The sequence below is a fragment of the Phyllopteryx taeniolatus genome, chromosome 15 (assembly GCF_024500385.1).
Source record: "Phyllopteryx taeniolatus isolate TA_2022b chromosome 15, UOR_Ptae_1.2, whole genome shotgun sequence".
In the NCBI taxonomy this organism is placed as follows: Eukaryota; Metazoa; Chordata; class Actinopteri; order Syngnathiformes; family Syngnathidae; genus Phyllopteryx; species Phyllopteryx taeniolatus.
Genome location: NC_084516.1, coordinates 9,377,144 through 9,397,154, shown reverse-complemented (window position 1 = coordinate 9,397,154; position 20,011 = coordinate 9,377,144). Strand labels below are relative to the sequence as shown.

The following is a 20,011-nucleotide window of genomic DNA, read 5'->3' as shown; positions in this document are numbered from 1 at the left end:
GAGGCACCAGGATGTATTTCATTAGACTTTTAATAAAGGGCGACTACGGGAAACATACAGCATCCTTCTAAATGTCATATGGGACTGAGTCAACAGGCCTAAAGTGACGATGACAGAATGAAATATAATTACCTTCTTATCATCTCCTCCACCTTTCTTCACTCATCATCTGTTAATCAGCAGAAAGTGGGAGGGGCTGGCTTTTAGACAGGAAGGGAGAAGTGGGCAGCAATAGGATGGATGGATGTTTGCTGGGCCGTCTGCACAGAAGGCATCTTTGTGCGTGAGGGCATATGGAGACGTGAACGTGCACATACGCACGCACACACACACACATGCGTGTGCGCTATGACATCACAGCTCAGTGAGCGTCCAGCAGGAATGCTGCTGAGAGAGGAGAGGCTTTGTGGAGGAGAGGAAAGAGATGGGAGGGGAGGAAAAGGAGGGGGAGAAGAGGAGGAAAAGGCTTGGCCAGGGAAAAGTCTGGCACTCCCACAATCTGAAGCAGGAATGAAGCAAGGCTGGTGCAAGCAGAGCTGAGAAGGATTACACTTTATTGAAACTAGTGGAAGGAAGTCTTTTAAAACTGAAAGGCACCTTTTGAAGATTAATGACTTAAGAGTCACCGAGACAGACGTGCTGTTGAGGCTTGTGAAAACTATAGGTGAGTAAAGCCATATTAAAATATTCCAATTGTGTGTGCAGTAGATGTGATAAAGACATGGATATTGTATTTAGAGATGATGTGCCGAGTATTAAAAAGAAAGAAAGAAAAAGGTCTTAATGTGCGTGTTTGTGATTGTGACTTGTGTGCGTCACAGTATAGGAGGATCATAAGAGTTTCCAGATGTGTTTGGGATGGTGACAGCCAGGGCGAGAACCAGCATTTAGACTAACAGCTGTCCATGTGTGTCTTTATTTGGCCTGTGATTCCTTTCCACTCAATTGTATAACACAATATTCCTCCATAACTTCCTCTGCTGAGCTGTACCCAAACCAAAACGTCTTCTGATAACTGCATCTTCTGTCTTTCCCATGATTTTAAAAAGTTAACAGTAAGTTATTTAAGTGTATGCGTTTGACTTAATTTATAATTCCTTTATTCCTGCATTCTTACGCTCATGCTAAAGGACTGTTTGCACCTTTAACTTTGCAGGCAGCATACAGTGTCCTTCATCATATTCATTAGTGTTGGAGCTTTGAGCTAGCTAGAGTATGTCTGGAATGTCAGCTCACCTCATGGAGACACAAATACACATGGACACACACCTGCTGTGCAATGACACACACACACACACACATACTACCCCCAATCCATTATGTTTTTGCTCAGGTTTGTGTGGCATAATTGCATAAGAGACATCCCTGTCGTATTCTTTTCCTCAGGCAGTAACAGGATATCCTCCCTCTTCTGCTTGGTCCTGTTTGATGGATACACACTCCTCCTACACACAAATTCCAAAAGTATACAGGTGGTCAACCACAACAAGATAAAAGACTTTATGTGCATACAAGTGGCAGCTGATGCTCATTTTCAGTAATAAAATTAACGATGTAAAATCATTTGACCTGACGCTATGCAAGAGAGTGAGGGAGGGCGGGTCAAAGACACTTCTTGACAAATAGTTCAAAGTTGTGTCAATGTATGGTTTTATACTTCTCAAAGCACTCAGTTTATGCCAAAGGTTTCCATCATTACAGTGTTGTGCACCCTACAGCGTGTCGGTCAACCCTTGGGTGTGGTTGCACCTCAGTTCTGACTGCCCATTATGTGCTTTAACGCTATGGAGCATAGAAGGAAAAACAGACCAAGGAAACACAGGAACATTTGTTCCCATTACACGTCATAAAAATCTAGTAAATATAACTCTCTATACACAGGAGTGACCTCAGTAATGCCACTATGCTTGTAGGATGCTGCAGGTTTAATTGGCATTCTGTACATTTGGCACAACCAAATTCAACATAATTGCTCCTTTGTTGTGTGTGTTCACATTTAAAATACTGCTGATAGTTTTGCAGACAGTTCTCAATTTTGCATTTGTGCATCGTTATCGTACACTGACTGTGAGACTTTTGTACAACCCCAATTCCAATGAAGTTGGGACGTTGTCCATCCATTCATCCATTTTCTGAACCGCTTCTCCTCAGTAGGGTCGCGGGCGTGCTGGAGCCTATCCCAGCTATCATCGGGCAGGAGGCGGGGTACACCCTGAACTGGTTGCCAGCCAATCGCAGGCCACATTGAAAACAAACAACCATTCGCACTCACATTCACACCTACGGGCAATTTAGAGTCTTCAATTCATGCATGTTTTTGGGATGTGGGAGGAAACCGGAGTGCCCGGAGAAAACCCACGCAGGCACGGGGAGAACATGCAAACTCCACACAGGCGGGGCCAGGGATTGAACCCTGCTCCTCAGAACTGTGAGGCTGACGCTCTAACCAGTCGTCCACCGTGCCGCCTTGGGACGTTGTGTTAAACATAAATAAAAACAGAATACAATGATTTGCAAATCATGTTCCACATATATTTAATGGAATACACTACAAAGACAAGATATGTAATGTTCAAACTGATAAACTGTATTGTTTTTAGCAAATAATCATGAACTTAGAATGTTATGGCTGCAACACGTTCCAAAAAAGCTGGGACAGGTGGCAAAAAAGACTGAGAAAGTTGAGGAATGCTCATCAAACACCTGTTTGGAACATCCCACAGGTGAACAGGCTAATTGGGAACAGGTGGGTGCCATGATTGGGTATAAAAGGAGCTTCCCTGAATTGCTCAGTCATTCACAAGCAAAGATGGGGCGAGGTTCACCTCTTTGTGAACAAGTGTGTGAGAAAATAGTCGAACAGTTTAAGGACAATGTTCCTCAACGTACAATTGCAAGGAATTTAGGGATTTCATCATGTACGGTCTATAATATCATCAAAAGGTTCAGATAATCTGAAGAAATCACTGCATGTAAGCGGCAAGGCCGAAAACCAACATTGAATGCCCGTGACCTTCGATCCCTCAGGCGGCACTGCATCAAAAACCGAAATCAATGTGTAAAGGATATCACCACATGAGGTCAGGAACACTTCAGAAAACCAATGTCAGTAAATACAGTTCGGCGCTACATCCGTAAGTGGAACTTGAAACTCTACTATGCAAAGCAAAAGCCATTTATTAACAACACCCAGAAACCCCGCCGGCTTCGCTGGGCCCGAGGTCATCTAAGATGGACGGATGAAAAGTGGAAAAGTGTTCTGCGGTCCGCCGAGTCCACATTTCAAATTGTTTTTGGAAATTGTGGACGTCGTGTCCTCCGGGCCAAAGAGGAAAAGAACCATCCGGACTGTTACGTACGCAAAGTTCAAAAGCCAGCATCTGTGATGGTCTGGGGCTGTGTTAGTGCCAATGGCATGGGTAACTTAAACATCTGTGAAGGCACCATTAATGGTGAAAGGTACATACAGGTTTTGGAGAAACATATGCTGCCATCCAAGCAACGTCTTTTTCATGGACGGCCTTGCTTATATCAGCAAGACAATGCCAAACCACATTCTGCACGTGTTACAACAGCGTGGCTTCGTGGTAAACGAGTACGCGTACTAGACTGGCCTGCCTGCAGTCCAGACCTGTCTCCCATTGAAAAGGTGTGGCACATTATGAAGCGTAAAATACGACAACGGAGAACCCGGACTGTTGAACAGCTGAAGCTGTACATCAAACAAGAATGGGAAAGAATTCCACCTACAAAGCTTCAACAATTAGTGTCCTCAGTTCCCAAACATTTGTTGAATGTTGTTAAAAGAAAAGGTGATGTAACACAGTGGTAAACATGACCATGTCCCAGCTTTTTTGGAACGTGTTGCAGCCATAAAATTCTAAGTTAATGATTATTTCCTTAAAACAATAAAGTTTAAATTTAAAACATTAAATATCTTGTCTTTGTGGTGTATTCAATTAAATATAGGTTGAGCACGATTTGCAAATCATTGTATTCTGTTTTTATTTATGTTTAACACAACATCCCAACTTCATTGGAATTGGGGTTGTAACAAATATTATTTTGGTATTCCATTGCACTTCATTAACAGTGTGAAACTTCACATGACTGAGCAAAATAGGTCACCAAGATGCCCTGAGGGATTCATTTGTCCTCAGAAGATATAAGAACAAGAAGAAACTTACAGGAGAGTGTTGTTAACTGTATGACAGAGAAATCTTTTTGTGGAAAGGCAGTGTTAATAATCCACCATGTGACTGCACTGTTTCCTTAATAATCCTAGCAAAAAGGAAGGAAGGAGAAGAATGAGCTCAGCAAGAGAGCGGAAAAGAGCCAAAAAACAGAAAGGGAAAGAATAAGCCAGTTCCTTAAAGGCAATACTGCACCTCCCTTTTAAAGGGATTTTCCTTTTATCTTATAAGATTTTCTTTAATTGTGCTTCCATTGCTTTAAAACAGTTTTCAATTTTCAGTTGAAGCACAACATTGGAAATTTGGTTCCTCCCCAGTACTCAAACATTCACTCAAACGTTGAAGAGCACAATATTTTTGGTTATCAAAATAACATTGAAATTAAAATTGAAAAAAATATTTGGTGATAAATAACACAAAATACCTGCTTGGCCACTTCATACATGGTCTCATAAAACTCCAGTATACTCTTGACAGTCAGTGACTACAAAAACAAGAATCTATGCTGGACTTGTTTTGGGTCCAAAACCAAAGTTTGGAAACAAGTACTCTAAACAAATCCAATATGTGTGAATGATGTGTCTGTTAACATGACACAGCAAATATCGTCATTTGAACACAACTTTTAGGTGCAACAGGGAATTTCAATCCAACAGTGACCCAATTCACTGAAGTGATGGTAATTAAAGCTGTCCATCCAACCATCCATTCTCAACACCGCTTATCCTGTTCAGGGTCGCGGGGCGCTGGAGTCTATCTCAGCTGACTTCGGGCAAAAGGCGGACTACACTCTGAACTGGTCGCCAGTCAGTCGCACGGCACATATAGACAAGGAAAACCATCCACACTCACATTCACACCGTCAATGAGTGGGAACTGAACCCACGCTGCCCACTACGAAGTCAGGCGAGTGTACCACTACACCATCAGTGACCATTAAAGCTGCGTACACACACAAGACCGACAAGTTTTCATGTGAAAGTCAACATCCTAAAAATCGATTGTAAAGATACAGGGCTGTAAAACAAGAAAGACAACAGAGCTTTTTGTTTGTGGCTTGTGGTGAATGAAAAGGGTCCACCGTTGGGCTTCTGTGAGGTCTGGAATGTGTTGAGTACAAAACCGTAGGGTCACCAGATTTATCACTGTTTGTCCTTAACAGGAAAACTGAATTAATGAATCAATTAGTCCCTTAAATGGTAATATTACATGAAGAACATAATTTTACAATTTCCTTAAGTTGCTCTTCCCTTGAGTGTTCATTTGGGTGTTGTCTACAGAATGTATGAATGTATGTGGATTTGAATTATAATGCTTGCTTGTCATCTTGGTTAATTCCGATATTTGTTGTGAGGTAATAAAGGCACATTGTCTGCATAATGCAGTATGTGACATTGTATTTAACATTAGTTATTTTCAAATTAATATATTTTCACAAATTGTTGCCATTTGTTGTCATGACACATAATATAGTATACCATTAAAATTTAGCAGGACTGATAACTACTACACTCGAAATGATGTCACCTTAAGTTATTAGTTTTGCAAAAACAAACCAATTCAATGTAGGGACACATTTCTCGGCACTATTTATTGAACATACATACAAAGGTTGTCACAAAATGATCATTGTGAAAACTCACTTTTTGGGATGGGTTATTCTGGTTTTTCCTACATTAACTGCTAGGTCCTGTCTCCACTCAGTGATTGAACTAAGCATATATACCATATGTATCACTGCAATGCAGACACACTAATGCGAGTGATGTCTATTGTCTATGTAGTTAAAATCAAACCTTAATAACCCTGACCTGCACAATTAACCTCAACAGGCTTAAAAAATAAGGATTATTTGACTTAGAATCTGCAGCTTTTGATTTAATTTTTTTACATTTCACAGAAATCGTGGCATGCACCCGAGGATGTCAGTGGCACACTACCTAAGGAGCGAGCCTTGAAGTGTGTCACTTTCCAGGAATCAGTCAGCATCATCACTGACGGTCCGCTAATCATGGAGGTGGAGAGCCAACAGATCCAGCATGGCTGCCTCAGCAGATCCAGTGTGCAAGGCCACAGTGCAGTCGAGCTGAAGGTAGAGACATCCGACAGCGATGTAGAGCAGGTATGCAGAATCTTACAAGATGGGCATGTATGCATGTATGTATGTATGGCTGTACCCTCAAGGTTAGGGTCCATCTAATGTTGATCTTGTAAAATAATGAGTGGAAAAGCAAAGCATGTTCTCAGAATTAAAAAAAAATGCTTTTGTTTTATGAATGTCTTATGTCTTATGAATGTGGCATCAAGATGCCAATATTTGCTAAATTTGGGGGGAAAAAATCCAAATCTGTCAGACTGCATTTCCCCACATGCGTTTGGGAGGTTGCAAGTTTTTGCAAAATGTAACCGGGCGTGGAGGTTTTTCTTCTGTTTTGCCATTCCACACCATAGCACAGAAATACTGTACGAAGAAGACGGAAGATGGTTGTTACTTGTACGCAACAGCCAGTACTTGCCAGGAATTTTTGTTTAGACATTTAAGCAGTTCAGGAGGAATGTTCAGTTCTTACTAATGTTACTGTTGTGTCATATTTTCTCCACTTGGACTGTCTTCACTGTGTTTTATGGTATATTTAATGCCTTGGAATTTCTTTTGTTCACTTTTTACTTCCCCTCTAAGAGATTTCAGGAATCTTTTTTCACTTCAGTTGTCACATTAATGGTGGAAACTTTTGAAATCATTTATCTTGGTCTCATTTTGTTATATCACACAAATGATGTTTAGACTTTTTATATCCACTGTGTATATAGATATATATATATATAGATATATTCTGAAAACAAAATGTTATATTACAACAATGCATGTGAGGCATTGAATAGTTGTGTAATGTAATGTACAACTTCTTTAGTTGAAACAATCAAACACTGCAGTACATTTTTAAAAAATTAACATTTACCTATGAGATTTTGTGTGTGACCACTTATGTTACAAGCTTTTTATCACGTTCTAAAACTGCATATTTTCACACCTTCTTCAAAGGAAAGCTCACATTTAGCAGCTATCACAATCACAATTGTTTGCATACTCCACTTTTCATATTACTACTAGTTGCACAGAAATATAACATGAATGTCATGATTTGACATTTTGGTCTCAATGTCCTTTTCCTTTGTCACCTAGCACCTTTTCCAGGCTCTAAAGAATTACTCAACCGGAACCATTTGATTATTGTCCTGTCGTATTTCGATGAATTCTTTCTTTAGGTCCCCCCACATTGTCTCGTTGAAGACCAGATCATATGTGTCCTCCGATAACGTATCACTGTCACTTTCATCACTGTCATCACACAATGAAACACTTCGTGACGTGTTTTCAGATAATGTATCACTTGAGGAAAATGCATCACATAGGCCCATGGAAATTGTATCACTGTAGTTCACCATAAACCTACAGCCTACTTGAAACGGATTGTTTACTTGCTGCTGTGTTTCGCCATTGAGTGAGATTCCCCCATCGTTTTCCCTGACAATGTTGGTCCTCAGACGCTTTTCCCAAAAGCTGCTATATCCTGTTTCTTGTGGTTTACCAAGCAGATTGGCCTCAGTGTCTTTCTTTTTACTCTCCGTTTGGACCGCATTGGTCAAATATTCCACCTGGTCCCAGAGAATCTTGTTCTCATTCCCCTCCGACTTCAGCTTGGCAGACATGTCTGCTAATTTTTGTCCTTGACTTTTTATTTGTTCCTTTGCCATTTTGAGCTGAGCTGTCAGGTCTTTAACTTGATTCTCCAATGTTTTCTTTCCTTCCTCACTGAAAACACCGAGGATCTTCTGCTTGGCCGAGTTATACCTGCCACAGGCCAATTCCCTCACTCGCGACAACATTTTGTGTTGCGCTCACATTAAGATTTGGAATTGAATTGTTGTATTGTTGTAAAGTGTCTAAAAAGAACTAATTTTGATCCGTCAGCCATTACTACAAAAGTACTAAAAAAAAAAAAAAAAAAAAAAAGGAAATGTGCATCGAGAGCTGTGATGTCATCGTGCAAAGGACATTCCAAACCTTTGTGAAGTCACTTTCATCACCATGACAACCTGTAGCTGATTTAGAGGGATTCTGGCCTCTGTGGTGCCAAATACATTTGTTAATGATCAAAATATATTATTGAGCTTAATCTGCAAATACATGATATTTCAAAAATTGTATCCATAACAACAACTTAGCTTTATCCATAAACACTTGGCATATCATGGAAATGTAAAAAAACAATATATCCCTTCTTTATCACAAACTGTTCATCCAAGTTGTTTTAATCACTCGACCAGACCAGAACCATCTGTTTATCGTCTTGCCGCATTTCTTCTTTTTGTAATTCAGCCCACAAGCATTTCTCCTTGAAAAACAGATGTGTGTCCACAAAAAACATATTGCTTGATGACACCAAAAACATGGATTCTGTTTGGATCGGTTTTCTCTGAGGCTGTTGAAGCATGTTTTCGCTGTCTTCTTTAGGAATCCTCTGATGCTTTTTAATAAAACTCCCTGTTTCCTGTAATTTGGCGGGCAGTCTAGCCTCATTCTCCTTTTTACTTCCAGCTTTTACCTCATTGGTCAAATATTCCACCTGGTCCCAGAGAATCTTGTTCTCCTTCCCTTCTGACTTGAGCTTGGCAGACAAGTCTGCTAATTTTTGCCCTTGACTGTTGATCTGTTCGTTTGCTAACTGGAGCTGAGTATTCAGGTCCTTTACTTGATTCTTCAGGGTGTTTTTCTCAAAGAAAACATTGAGTAGCTTCTGCTTTGTCAGGTGGTATCTGCCAAATGCTGACTCCCTCATTCGCGACAGCATGTTGAATTGATCAAGAAGGCTTTTGCCAGGTGAAATGTTTGAAATGAATGTACTACATACAAATTACTGAAATACTGGAAGAGCTGTGAGCTCCTTCCACAAAGGGAAGACATTCTTTTAAGTTCCAATCCTTTGTGAAGTCAGTACTTCACAGCCCCATAGTTTTACAATTACAGTGGCAATCCCTTTAACAGACATAATTGATACTCATACCCAAATACTACCATTTCCATCAATCTCACTTGTTTAGAACATTGTACCGATACACTTTTTGGTTCACCTTCAAAACTTGAGTGAACCACATAGTGGGGCAGCTCATTGAGAAAAATAAAGCTGATCAGACATCTACAATAAATTTCCACCAACCACATTTCTAGTCTGGCATCAGCTCTTACTTTGTAACAAGACACATACTTTAATATTGTAAAATACAAAACAGGGTTTAATTACGGTACTTCTAATTTGTACCTTGTGTTGATTAGCTGTTAAATAGCAAAAAAAATGTAAGAAATGCTGATAGTGGACAACTGGTTTTATTGTTGGTGCGCAAAATGGCATCCTCTGTATGCCCTAATTTTGAGTCTAACTTTATCTACTCTCTTCTCAGGAGATCCGCTACCTGGATCAGGTGCTGGATGCAGCCTCAGACACACCCACTAATGGAAACGCCTCCCCATCTGCATGCACCAAACCAATCAGCATAGATGGAAAGTATTCGTCTGTGTGTGTGTCCAATTCATCTCCTGGTAATCACCAACCAATCATTGTGGTGGGGCAAAGACAAACCACCTTCCTACATCAGGATGAATCCACTGTAAAAACCAATGGGCATATGCCGAGGGAGGAATCGAGCCACAGCGGTGCAAAGTTTGAGCTGAGAGCGTTTCAGGAGGACAGACGGCCGGAAAAACTCTTCACTCCAGGAGAAGAGCAGGCCGTCAGAGTGACGATGAGACGAAATCCAGAAGAGGTAATTGGGTCATGTAATCAGCTATAACGGTTCACAAACCACAAGTGTGTGGAGTCTTAAACTCCAATCCAGCTTGCTTTTCCACTGGGACATTTGTTGTTGAGAGGAATGCAAAATGTTGCATTGCTGTGTCCTGACAGCTCATCTACATCACAATCCAATGTTTTTTTTTTTGTAAAATGTCAGATTTGTGTTCTTTTCATTCCAATGATAAATCTTATAAACCTTATGATAATTCAACAAACCAAACCCTACTCATTCTGTATTAGTGCAGTTGTTACAGTTGTAGGGAAAAGATTTTGAAAAGTGCAATGCGATTGAATATTTGAGTACTCTTTACAACTTTTTGAATGGAAACCAAACAGAACCATCTTGCAAAATGGTCTTTTACGGAAAACAGCAGTGCCAATATAGTGTTATGTAATGTATTTTAATAAATACATGCGCACCATTTGAGGCTGAAAAGAATTTATGATTGTACATCCTTTGTGATCAGTATTGCAACAAGGACTCATTGATTACCTGTCCAACAGGCACAGGAGTTGGAACGTGAGCGTCAGGAGCTGATCCGAGACCAGGCAGTGAAGAAAAACCCTGGCATTGCTCAACGTTGGTGGAACCCTCCACAGGAGGTAGTTAATTATTTCATCCTTGTTGATTATATAATATTGAACTACTCATGAATAGGATCTGGCGGCACGGTGGACGACTGGTTAGAGCGTCAGCCTCACAGTTCCGAGGACCCGGGTTCAATCCCCGGCCCCGTCTGTGTGGAGTTTGCATGTTCTCCCTGTGCCTGCGTGGGTTTTCTCCGGGCACTCGGGTTTCCTCCCACATCCCAAAAACATGCATTAATTGGAGACTCTAAATTGCCCGTAGGTGTGAATGTGAGTGCGACTGGTTGTTTGTTTGTATGTGCCCTGCGATTGGCTGGCAACCAGTTCAGGGTGTACCCCACCTCCTGCCCGATGACAGCTGGGATAGGCTCCAGCACGCCCGCGACCCTCGTGAGGAGAAGCGGCTCAGAAAATGGATGGATGGATGAATAGGATCTTTGATTGATTTCTACATTTATTGAAGGTTCCTTTGGAGGAGCAGCTGGACCCTGAACAGCTTGAATCTCTCCGAAAATACCAAGAGAGAAAAACGCAGAAGCAGAATTCAACTCATACATACACACAGGTAGCAGACTGTACACACAAGCAGTAAGCACCGTAGCACAAGTAGTTTCCAACTGTAAAATAATAAATGGTTTGCTGAGTAAAAAATAAAGACAACTAAATGTATGTATTTTTGAATACATGGTAAGTGTTTGTTTGCTGATTATTAAGGATTTGTTGACCTTTTGTATTTAATTCGATGGTGATTGATTTCTGACTTTCACTCTTCTCATCCCCAATGGCAGCCCCAAGTTACTGGACCTCCCACACTGGTCACCTTTGACCCAGACTTAATCAGGAAGGAAGAAATTGTGGAAAAAAAGATTGACTTCTCATCTGCCAGGAAGCAATTCCTGCAAGGTGACGTGACCAAGAATTCCATAGCTCCTCACATATACTCTGCCAGACCCTTTTCCAAGTCCATACCCAGGGGCAACCTTGGGAGCAGCAACACTGTACCAGAAACCGGAGAGTGTCACGTGACCTGGTCTGATGAAGGTGTTGGAGGAGAATTTACCAGTGTTCGCGCTGTAATGACAAATCTGAGCGATGAAGAGGAAGGGAAGAACCAGTTCCACCAAGGCTATCACCCCGAGGAGTCTGACTCGGGATTGGAAGAGTTATCCGTCCGCTCTCAGGACACAACGGTGTTTAGCTTGGATAGTGTTTCGGACAGTGGGGCCTCACTTCCCCCGACGCCACTACCACTTACCCCAGTGTTACCATCTACCCCCCAGCCCACTACGCCAGTCAACGGGCAAACCACTGGAAGTGCAGCAGAGGACGAGCTGGAATTCCAGGCAGAGGTCCTTGTCCAAAATGTCATCCAAAATGCCCTCTCAACAAACGGAGATGACTGGCAGTCATCTCTCCCGAATTTAGATTCTTCACAAATGAGCGGCCCTGTGTCTCCATCCTCTGCTTCAACAAGTAGCCCAGTGCCAGTTTCTTCCTCCCCTCTGTCTTTTGGGGAAGCTGACCATCTGCAGACACCTGTGTCCTCCAGCACTGCTACATGTAACCCATCCCAGCAGCCAGACTGGCTGCCAGATGTGGAGGTTTCTTTCGAAGGGAAACCTGCAGAAACACAAAATGTTCTGCATCAGCAACAGTCATCCAGCCCAACCCCGCCATCACAACCATCTCCATCTCCTCAACTTATTTCTCCCCCACAGAGACCCAAAGAGGGAGGACCAAGGATCAAAATCCAGTCTTCTTATACTAGAGCACTTGCTTCCTCAGCCTCAGTTGCTGCTCCGGCTTCTTGTCATGTGAACACAGCAAATGTACCTAGGCCATCCACAATCTGCCGTCCCCCTTCCCCTCCAAGCCCAGAAAAGTCAGAGTACAGCTACTTCAGTAAGTACTCCGAAGCGGCTGAACTGCGTAGCACAGCAGCCGCAACAAAAGGCCCTGAGGTGGAAGTGACAAGCGGGCCATTCCGCCTTCGCTCCAAGAAACAGCGTACATTGTCCATGATCGAGGAAGAGATCCGAGCAGCTCAGCAGAGAGAGGAAGAATTGAAGAAACAGAGAGAGGCACAACCTGCAGTTATTCCTCGCATTGGTAGCACTTCCAGTAGCAGTCAAGTTCCTGCACGAACAGGGATACGGAAAACTACAATATCCCCGGCAGACAAGTTGAAGAGCAACAGCCTGCCAACTAGACTCACAATGACATCAAGGACAGCACCAGGTTAGTTAACTCACTTCCTGTGTGACACCTGGTACAAAATGGTTGTCTAATATAGGGAGCGTACATCAAGGTTTATGTTAGTTTTTAAGTTTATAACTATCATACATGGTCATTTCATTTGAGCTGATCTTATCATTGGAACAATATTGTTTAGTTGGACAATGCAAAAGGAACCAATACAAGAGCTGAATCAAAAAATGTTTTTTTTTTTTTTACAGTGATAGTAATGCCAAGTTGTGATTAACACTGACAGAGAGGTGTTATCGTATTTTTTTTTAATATTGTGGTTGCCTCATTTAGCTACATGCTAAACAATTAGAAACAGATATTCATATGAGTGTAGTTTGATGCGAGTGTAAACTATACCCACAATATTAAAACATATTGTTAAATATATGCCAAATTAATTGAAAAGAATAGTATGATTACCTTTTTTAAAGGATCTTCCAAGGGTAGATCGGATAAGGAATGAGCTCATCAGAGTGACAGCACAGACGTGAAGGATTGGAGACAAAGCTAGTGAGGCCAGATTGATATGATTTGGACATGTGGAGAGAAAGGACAATCAATGGCTATATCAGTAGGATGCTGGAAATGGAGCCGCCAGGTAGGAGGCAAAGAGGAAGATCGAAGAGGATATTTATGGATATGGTGAATGAAGGTATGCAGATAATTGGAGTTAGTGCAGGAGACGCAGAGGACAGGGGGAGATGAAAGCGGGTTATTCGCTATGGTGAACCCCAAATAGCGTTCAGCTGAAAGGGAAAGAAGAAGATGGTGCAGGTGCTCATAATGTTGAGGTAGGCAGGTGTACATGTATCTTATCTTAAACGATGATAATTAATGTCCCAATTGGATGTTCAAAATGAAGTGTACACCTGTTTGTGTGCTCTGAATTTTCTTCATCTAACCACTTAATTTTTGCGCCGCAGGAAAGATCGAGAAGGTTCGACCAGCTCCGCCGGTCTCGCCTTCGCCATCAGAAGGAGCCCTGTCTGACGCAGGCAGTGAGGACTCTGGAGGATCTCGACCCAAAAACTTCATGCAGACGCTCATGGAAGACTATGAAACGCACAAGGTGAAGAGGAGGGAGAAAATAGAGGACAACAGTGTAAGTATTCATAGTATGTATTCAATTATATTCACATGCAAAGCCAGGTGAAAATAAGGGGAGAGTTGTTTTCTGTTGAAAGTTAATATTCACAGCTGTCAACTCTAGAAAAGTATTCACTCTGTAATTATTTCATGTATGCCTAGTCTTCAAAATATATTTTTTGTATGTTCAGAAACATCAGGGTGTATTAGGCAACAAGCCAAATGCCATATGCACACTGGACTGTGTTGGGCTTTGTGAGGATTTGTCATTTCATTGTCGTCACTTTCATTTCCAGTCAGCATGAGTCAATATGTTTGCAAACCAAAGGAAATTTTCCAACCTTGAAGCAGGAAATGAAAGTCAAAGTAGCAGACGTAGGGGATTTTTGTCCAGAGTTTTCAATAAAACTGCTGAAATCCCATTTATTAGATACTGTATGTCAAATTGTTGTTTACCATTTTTTGTCCATCGTGACATCACGTGTGTTGACTCTGTGTACTATTGCTTCCCTTCTGCTGGTCGCTCAGTATGCCCGTTTTCTGCTGGCTAATGAGGTAACCACTGAGGTACCTGATGCACACCACAAACCTGATATCACTAACTTTACTGGCAGACCTGGGACAGACTTAACTGTATCTATACAATTTAATATGTACTGTATTTGCAATGTTTAGGTCAAGATAATTTAGTACATATTAAACATATGAATGTACTACCATGCGTTTAATGAGTGTTTTAATGCCTTAACCCCATAACCATAGCCACAAAACCAGATTATCTTCATTCTCCTCCACAAGTCTCCTCTACATGAATCACTGCAGTAAACACAGTTTACAACATAATTTTTTATTAATTTGCTTTTAGTTAATATCAAGTCAATCTAAAAACAGAAAAGTGTCCCAGGTCTGTGTTTGGTCTCACTGCTATCGTGTACAAGGGTGGTGATGGTGCATGTGCTTGTACTTGGATTTGTTATAACCTTTTACCCACCCGATCCCACCGAATGCACAGTAGAAGATGATTAAATCAATGAATAATATCAGGAATCAGTCATCACGTGTTACCTTGTTAGTAATTTAGATCACCAATAATTTTTATACAAGTTGGTGCTTTAGGAGAGAATCTGGCAATATAAGGTTTGTACCAGCACATGTAAGAAAAAAACAAAACAAAATCATGATCATTTTGTAGTTAGATATACAATATATCATATTTATTAAGCCAATCTGTACTTTAATGGGGACCCAACCGTTCTGAGTGTTGTCAGACCAATAACCCACCCCGTTTAACATGGATTCATGCACACGTTTGCCGTCCTTGATGGTCCTCTTGCATCACGTTTGTGTTGGCCTGGCACGTGTGCGTGCATGCGTGCGCAGAGGGGGCATCTGACCAAGCATGGCACACTAGAGAGGTGAGGATCAAATGTCTTGTTTTTATTGGCAAGTGCTGAGGGTGCTTTATTGTGAAGAAAAAAAAAATAAAGGTTCATATCAATTAATAAGAATTTCATGTAAAATGTAATTTATTTTAATAGTTCTAATCAAAAAGTGAAGCTCATTTGTTGTAGATTCAAGACACATCTGCTTCACAGTACTGAGGTTGGGGGTTTAAATTACGGGCCACCGCCTTCTTGTATGAAGTTTACATGTTCTCCCCGTGCTTGCCTATGTTTTCTCTGAGTTCTCCGGCTTCCTCCAAGATTTCAAAACATGCATGATAGGTTCATTGAAGGCCCTAAATTGTCCTTGTGTGACTGTAGTGTGGATGGTTGTTTGTCTACATGTGCCCTGCAATTGGCTACCACTAGTGACATGTGGTTGCTAGTGCTTCTCCAGTGAACCTACAGCTCCCTCTGTGGTTGACAGTACATGTTGAAATCAAAGAGGCATGTGCAGTGGTGTGATGATGCCGCAAATAGGAAGCACTGAAGTTAACAACAAGTGATTTTTCTCGATGTATTTTTTTAACAGGTGTTGGAGGCCACTCGCATCACCAGGAGGAAAAGTGACATGGCGCTGAAGTGGGAAGCCGGTATCTATGCCAATGAAGATGGAGAAGAAGAGGAGGAGGAGGAAGAGTGAAACTATGGCGGAAAAGAGGACAGGCTGAGGAAACAGTATTTATTTTACTATTAGTGTTCTGATGATCACATGACCCTCTGGTCTGACCAATGGAGCTCAACAAGGAAGTGTATCAATTAGTGACTTTTGAACTTGGATTCTGCAGGTGTAACAGCATGGAGGTGACGCGAGTATGTGAGACAAAAGGAAGGTGATGCAAGAGACAATTTGCATTGAAGATGGAAGATTCAGAGTTGTGGATGCTAAGTATTCATAGGAGGTAACTTGAATATATACTGTAGGTTTTAATTTGAAAGGTCGCCTGTAAGTCACTGACTCATCCACTGAATGAGTCAAAAGTTGAGTCTGGCATGTTAGTGAGGCTACACATATTCATCATCAATCAACAGGCAGGCGATGATGTTTTCCCAAGATTCCAAGCTTTCTGCATCCCTTCAGGCAGCCATGTTCCATCTTGGACGGCGCCGACTTGAGGGCCTCCTTTGCCGTAGACTCTCGAATGCATGATGCGTATGATGATTTAATGCCCTATCCCGTATCGCCACAATTTGATTTGTCGAGAGAACAAGCAGCAACAATAGATGAAATGCTTTTTCAATAATCATTTTGGTGACTTCATCTTTGTGAGGTTTTAAATAGGAAGGAGGGAAGGTCCTAATTGTGTATCACGTGTTTCTGAGCGGGCTGTATAACAGTATAAACTGTATATATATATATATATATATATATATATATATATATATATATATATATAGTCTAAAATCCCTTATTGTACCATTGGTTTGTTGATTTTGTAAGCGGTTGTTGTTGTACAACCCCAATTCCAATGAAGTTGGGACATTGTGTTAAACATAAAACAATGATTTGCAAATCACGTTCAACCTGTTAAACGTTATTGTTTTTAGCAAATAATCATTAACTTAGAATTTTATGGCTGCAACACGTTCCAAAAAAGCTGGGACAGGGTCATGTTTACGACTGTGTTACATCACCTTTTCTTTTAACACCATTCAATAAACGCTTGGGAACTGAGGACACCAATTGTCGAAGCTTTGTAGGTTGAATTCTTTCCCATTCTTGCTTGATGTACAGCTTCTGCTGTTCAACAGTCCGGGGTCTCCGTTGTCGTATTTTATGCTTCATAATGCGCCACACATATTCAACCGGAGACAGGTCTGGACTACAGGCAGGCCAGTATAGTACCCGCACTATTTTACTACGAAGCCACGCTGTTGTAACACGTGCAGAATGTGGTTTGGCATTGTTTTGCTGAAATAAGCAAGGCCGTCCATGAAAAAGACGTTGCTTGGATGGCAGCATGTTTCTCCAAAACCTGTATGTTCCTTTCGGCATACAGGTTTGCTTGTGAATGACTGAGCAATTCAGGGAAGCTCCTTTTATACCCAGCCATGGCACCCACCTGTTTCCAATTAGCCTGTTCACCTGTGGGATGTTCCAAACTGGTGTTTGTGTCACGTATGGGGAGTAGCTGGATCCAAGAAAGGCAGAGCCAGATGTAAAATGATGAACAGTTTATTGGGGAAAGATAATGGCGGTGGACCTAGGTGGGTTGGCAGGCGGTGGCGTGGACAGGTGGCAGGCAGTGTTCAGGACAGGCGGCTGGCTTGGTGGCAGCAATGACGTGGATCAGGAACACGGGGGGAAAACACTGACAACAAGGAGACACAGGAGTCAAAAAAGGGAACGATGAATAGAGTGACTTACATGAGGTAAATGGGCTGTGGTACCGCTGGAAGTAACTGTAATACTTTGGCGAGGATTTTCTGGAACAGGCAGGCTTATATACCGGTGGTGATCAGGCTGATTGGAGACAGGTGCTGAAAACAGAGAGGGGAGGGGGGAGATAGAGAGGACGCAAAGCGCCCTCCCGGCTCCAATAATGGAACTGCAGGGCATTATATGACAGTTTGATGAGCGTTCCTCAACTTTCTCAGTCTTTTTTGCCACCTATCCCAGCTTTTTTGGAACGTGTTGCAGCCATAAAATTCTAAGTTAATGATTATTTTCTAAAAACAATCAAGTGTATCAGTTTGAACATTAAATATCTAGTCTTTGTAGTGTATTCAATTGAATATAGGTTGAACATGATTTGCAAATCATTGTATTTTGTTTGTATTTATTTTTAACACAACGTCCCAACTTCATTGGAATAAGGGTTGTATTATACTGAGGTAGGACTGTGTATTTGAAAGATGCACATGTATTCCAGCATACCTACTATACTTGCTAGCTGACCATGGTGTGATGACAGATGTTTGAAAAAAATAACTAAACTTTTTATAAAAAGTTGGGGGAGAGCCAGTTTGCCTATTTAAGAAAATTCTATTCATCAATAGCTATTTTTTTCCTACCAACTCTACAACAAATAATGAAACCTACTCGACAATGATTGGATGTGGACATCTGAGATGAATGTAAAACCCAGATTCATGTTCAAAATAGCAAACAGGAGCACAAGGAATGAATCCTAATTAAGAGTCTTTATACTTGTGTGTGTATTTCTATACCACTTGAACTGAAAAGTAGCAGGAATATTCTACTCTTTGGTCTTTTTGCAGAATGTTTTTTTTTTCTTCCGGCATGAGAATGTCAAGAGAATGGTGAGAATGGTTTTAAACCAAAGGTCAACATTTTGATCTGCTAGAGTGTCTTGTCCAAGTGTCCTTCAGCTAGACACTGACCTATCTGCCCCTTGACTCACACACAACTAAATCCTCAGAGACAATGCAATGCAAACTCAACCTGAGGTAAAGTGTGCGTACTATGGTGAGACTAATGTTCACCTATTTTCAAATTAATCATATTCTTTTTTTAAATCTCATATGTCAAAGAAACCAGGAGCGCTAATAATTTAGGAAAGAAACACTCTAGTTCACAGACTCAACATTATTGCCTTTATACACATATAATAATAATGTATTAAATGACAAATATTTAAATGACGTGTCCCTTCTGATGTAATTCTAATGCAATTTGACAAACGTCCAGCCAGGACAAAGGACGAAGTTAAGCCAGCCAAATTTTGACAAATCAGTTGTTTTGAGGTTTCTTTAAAATCAAAAAATCAAAAAGTGACTTTGAAGCTATTTAAAACACTTGTGGAGTTGCTGTGGTTTTTTTTTTATTTTTTTAAAGAATGCACACCAGGATGAATCATTTGCATTGTATGCTAATTTCAGTGGCTTATTCAGATGCCCTCAGAGCATTAGTTGCGTCTTACGCTTGACTTTTAAAACTTTTAGCAACAAAAGCATTTTTGGGTGGACTTATTGTAGCTAAAGCCTCCCATTGTCAAACTATACAAACGTAGAGTCCTTGTCCATGTCCTTGATTTTGGTTCACACGATCTGTATTAAATGTGGTTGGAATTGCCAATGACAACATCGTTAACACGAATATGCAGCGTTTTTGTTTGAATTCTTGATGCGGGGATGATTTATTTATCTTTTGAAACGCTGGTAGCTTGCTTTTTACCCTCCAGGTCGCTACAGTGTGTGAGACGATGCAATATTATGATCCAAATTATAACCTTTGTCCTTATGTTAACCACTCGTATGTTCATATTGTGCTCCACTTTATATAGCACTTGTACGGCTCACAGTTATTCGCCTATTATACATATTATAAATATTTTCTCATTAAATATAAAACTTCACAATTTTCTGACTGATCATTTGTGTGTGCCAGGATGTCTTTAGGCCTTTTGATTAAAACACGCATGCTGGATACATTAGCTGCTTCTCATGTGTCGATTTGGTGAAATTACTGACAACTAGCTGATTAATCAAATTTTGCATAAAAAAATATATCATAAGTGACGCTTTATGAATTAGATATCTAGTGTAGTTCTTTCATGTCACTTCACTTCGCTAGGCACTTTATGAAGTACACTTGAACAAACCAAACAAACAATGCATTTCACTCTTTACTTGGACGCGG

The 20,011-nt window shown here is 41.0% G+C and overlaps 1 protein-coding gene across 6 annotated transcripts in view; it reads left to right on the top strand.

Moving 5' to 3' along the window:
• Nucleotides 1-19,730, top strand: part of LOC133489834 (PALM2-AKAP2 fusion protein) — a 127,596-nt gene extending 107,866 nt beyond the window's left edge. For 3 of the 6 annotated variants that reach the window (XM_061798992.1, XM_061798991.1, XM_061798996.1), the window contains 8 exons: nucleotides 6,094-6,315; nucleotides 9,654-10,016; nucleotides 10,550-10,648; nucleotides 11,097-11,198; nucleotides 11,422-12,871; nucleotides 13,804-13,982; nucleotides 14,495-14,533; nucleotides 15,941-19,730. In XM_061798992.1, coding sequence (XP_061654976.1) covers nucleotides 6,094-6,315; nucleotides 9,654-10,016; nucleotides 10,550-10,648; nucleotides 11,097-11,198; nucleotides 11,422-12,871; nucleotides 13,804-13,982; nucleotides 14,495-14,533; nucleotides 15,941-16,051 — 2,565 coding nt within the window. In that variant the 3' untranslated portion in view covers nucleotides 16,052-19,730. The remainder of the gene's footprint in view (nucleotides 1-6,093; nucleotides 6,316-9,653; nucleotides 10,017-10,549; nucleotides 10,649-11,096; nucleotides 11,199-11,421; nucleotides 12,872-13,803; nucleotides 13,983-14,494; nucleotides 14,534-15,940) is intronic. The other 3 variants (XM_061798993.1, XM_061798995.1, XM_061798994.1) reach the window with 3 other exon arrangements.
• The last annotated feature ends 281 nt before the right edge of the window (nucleotides 19,731-20,011 follow it).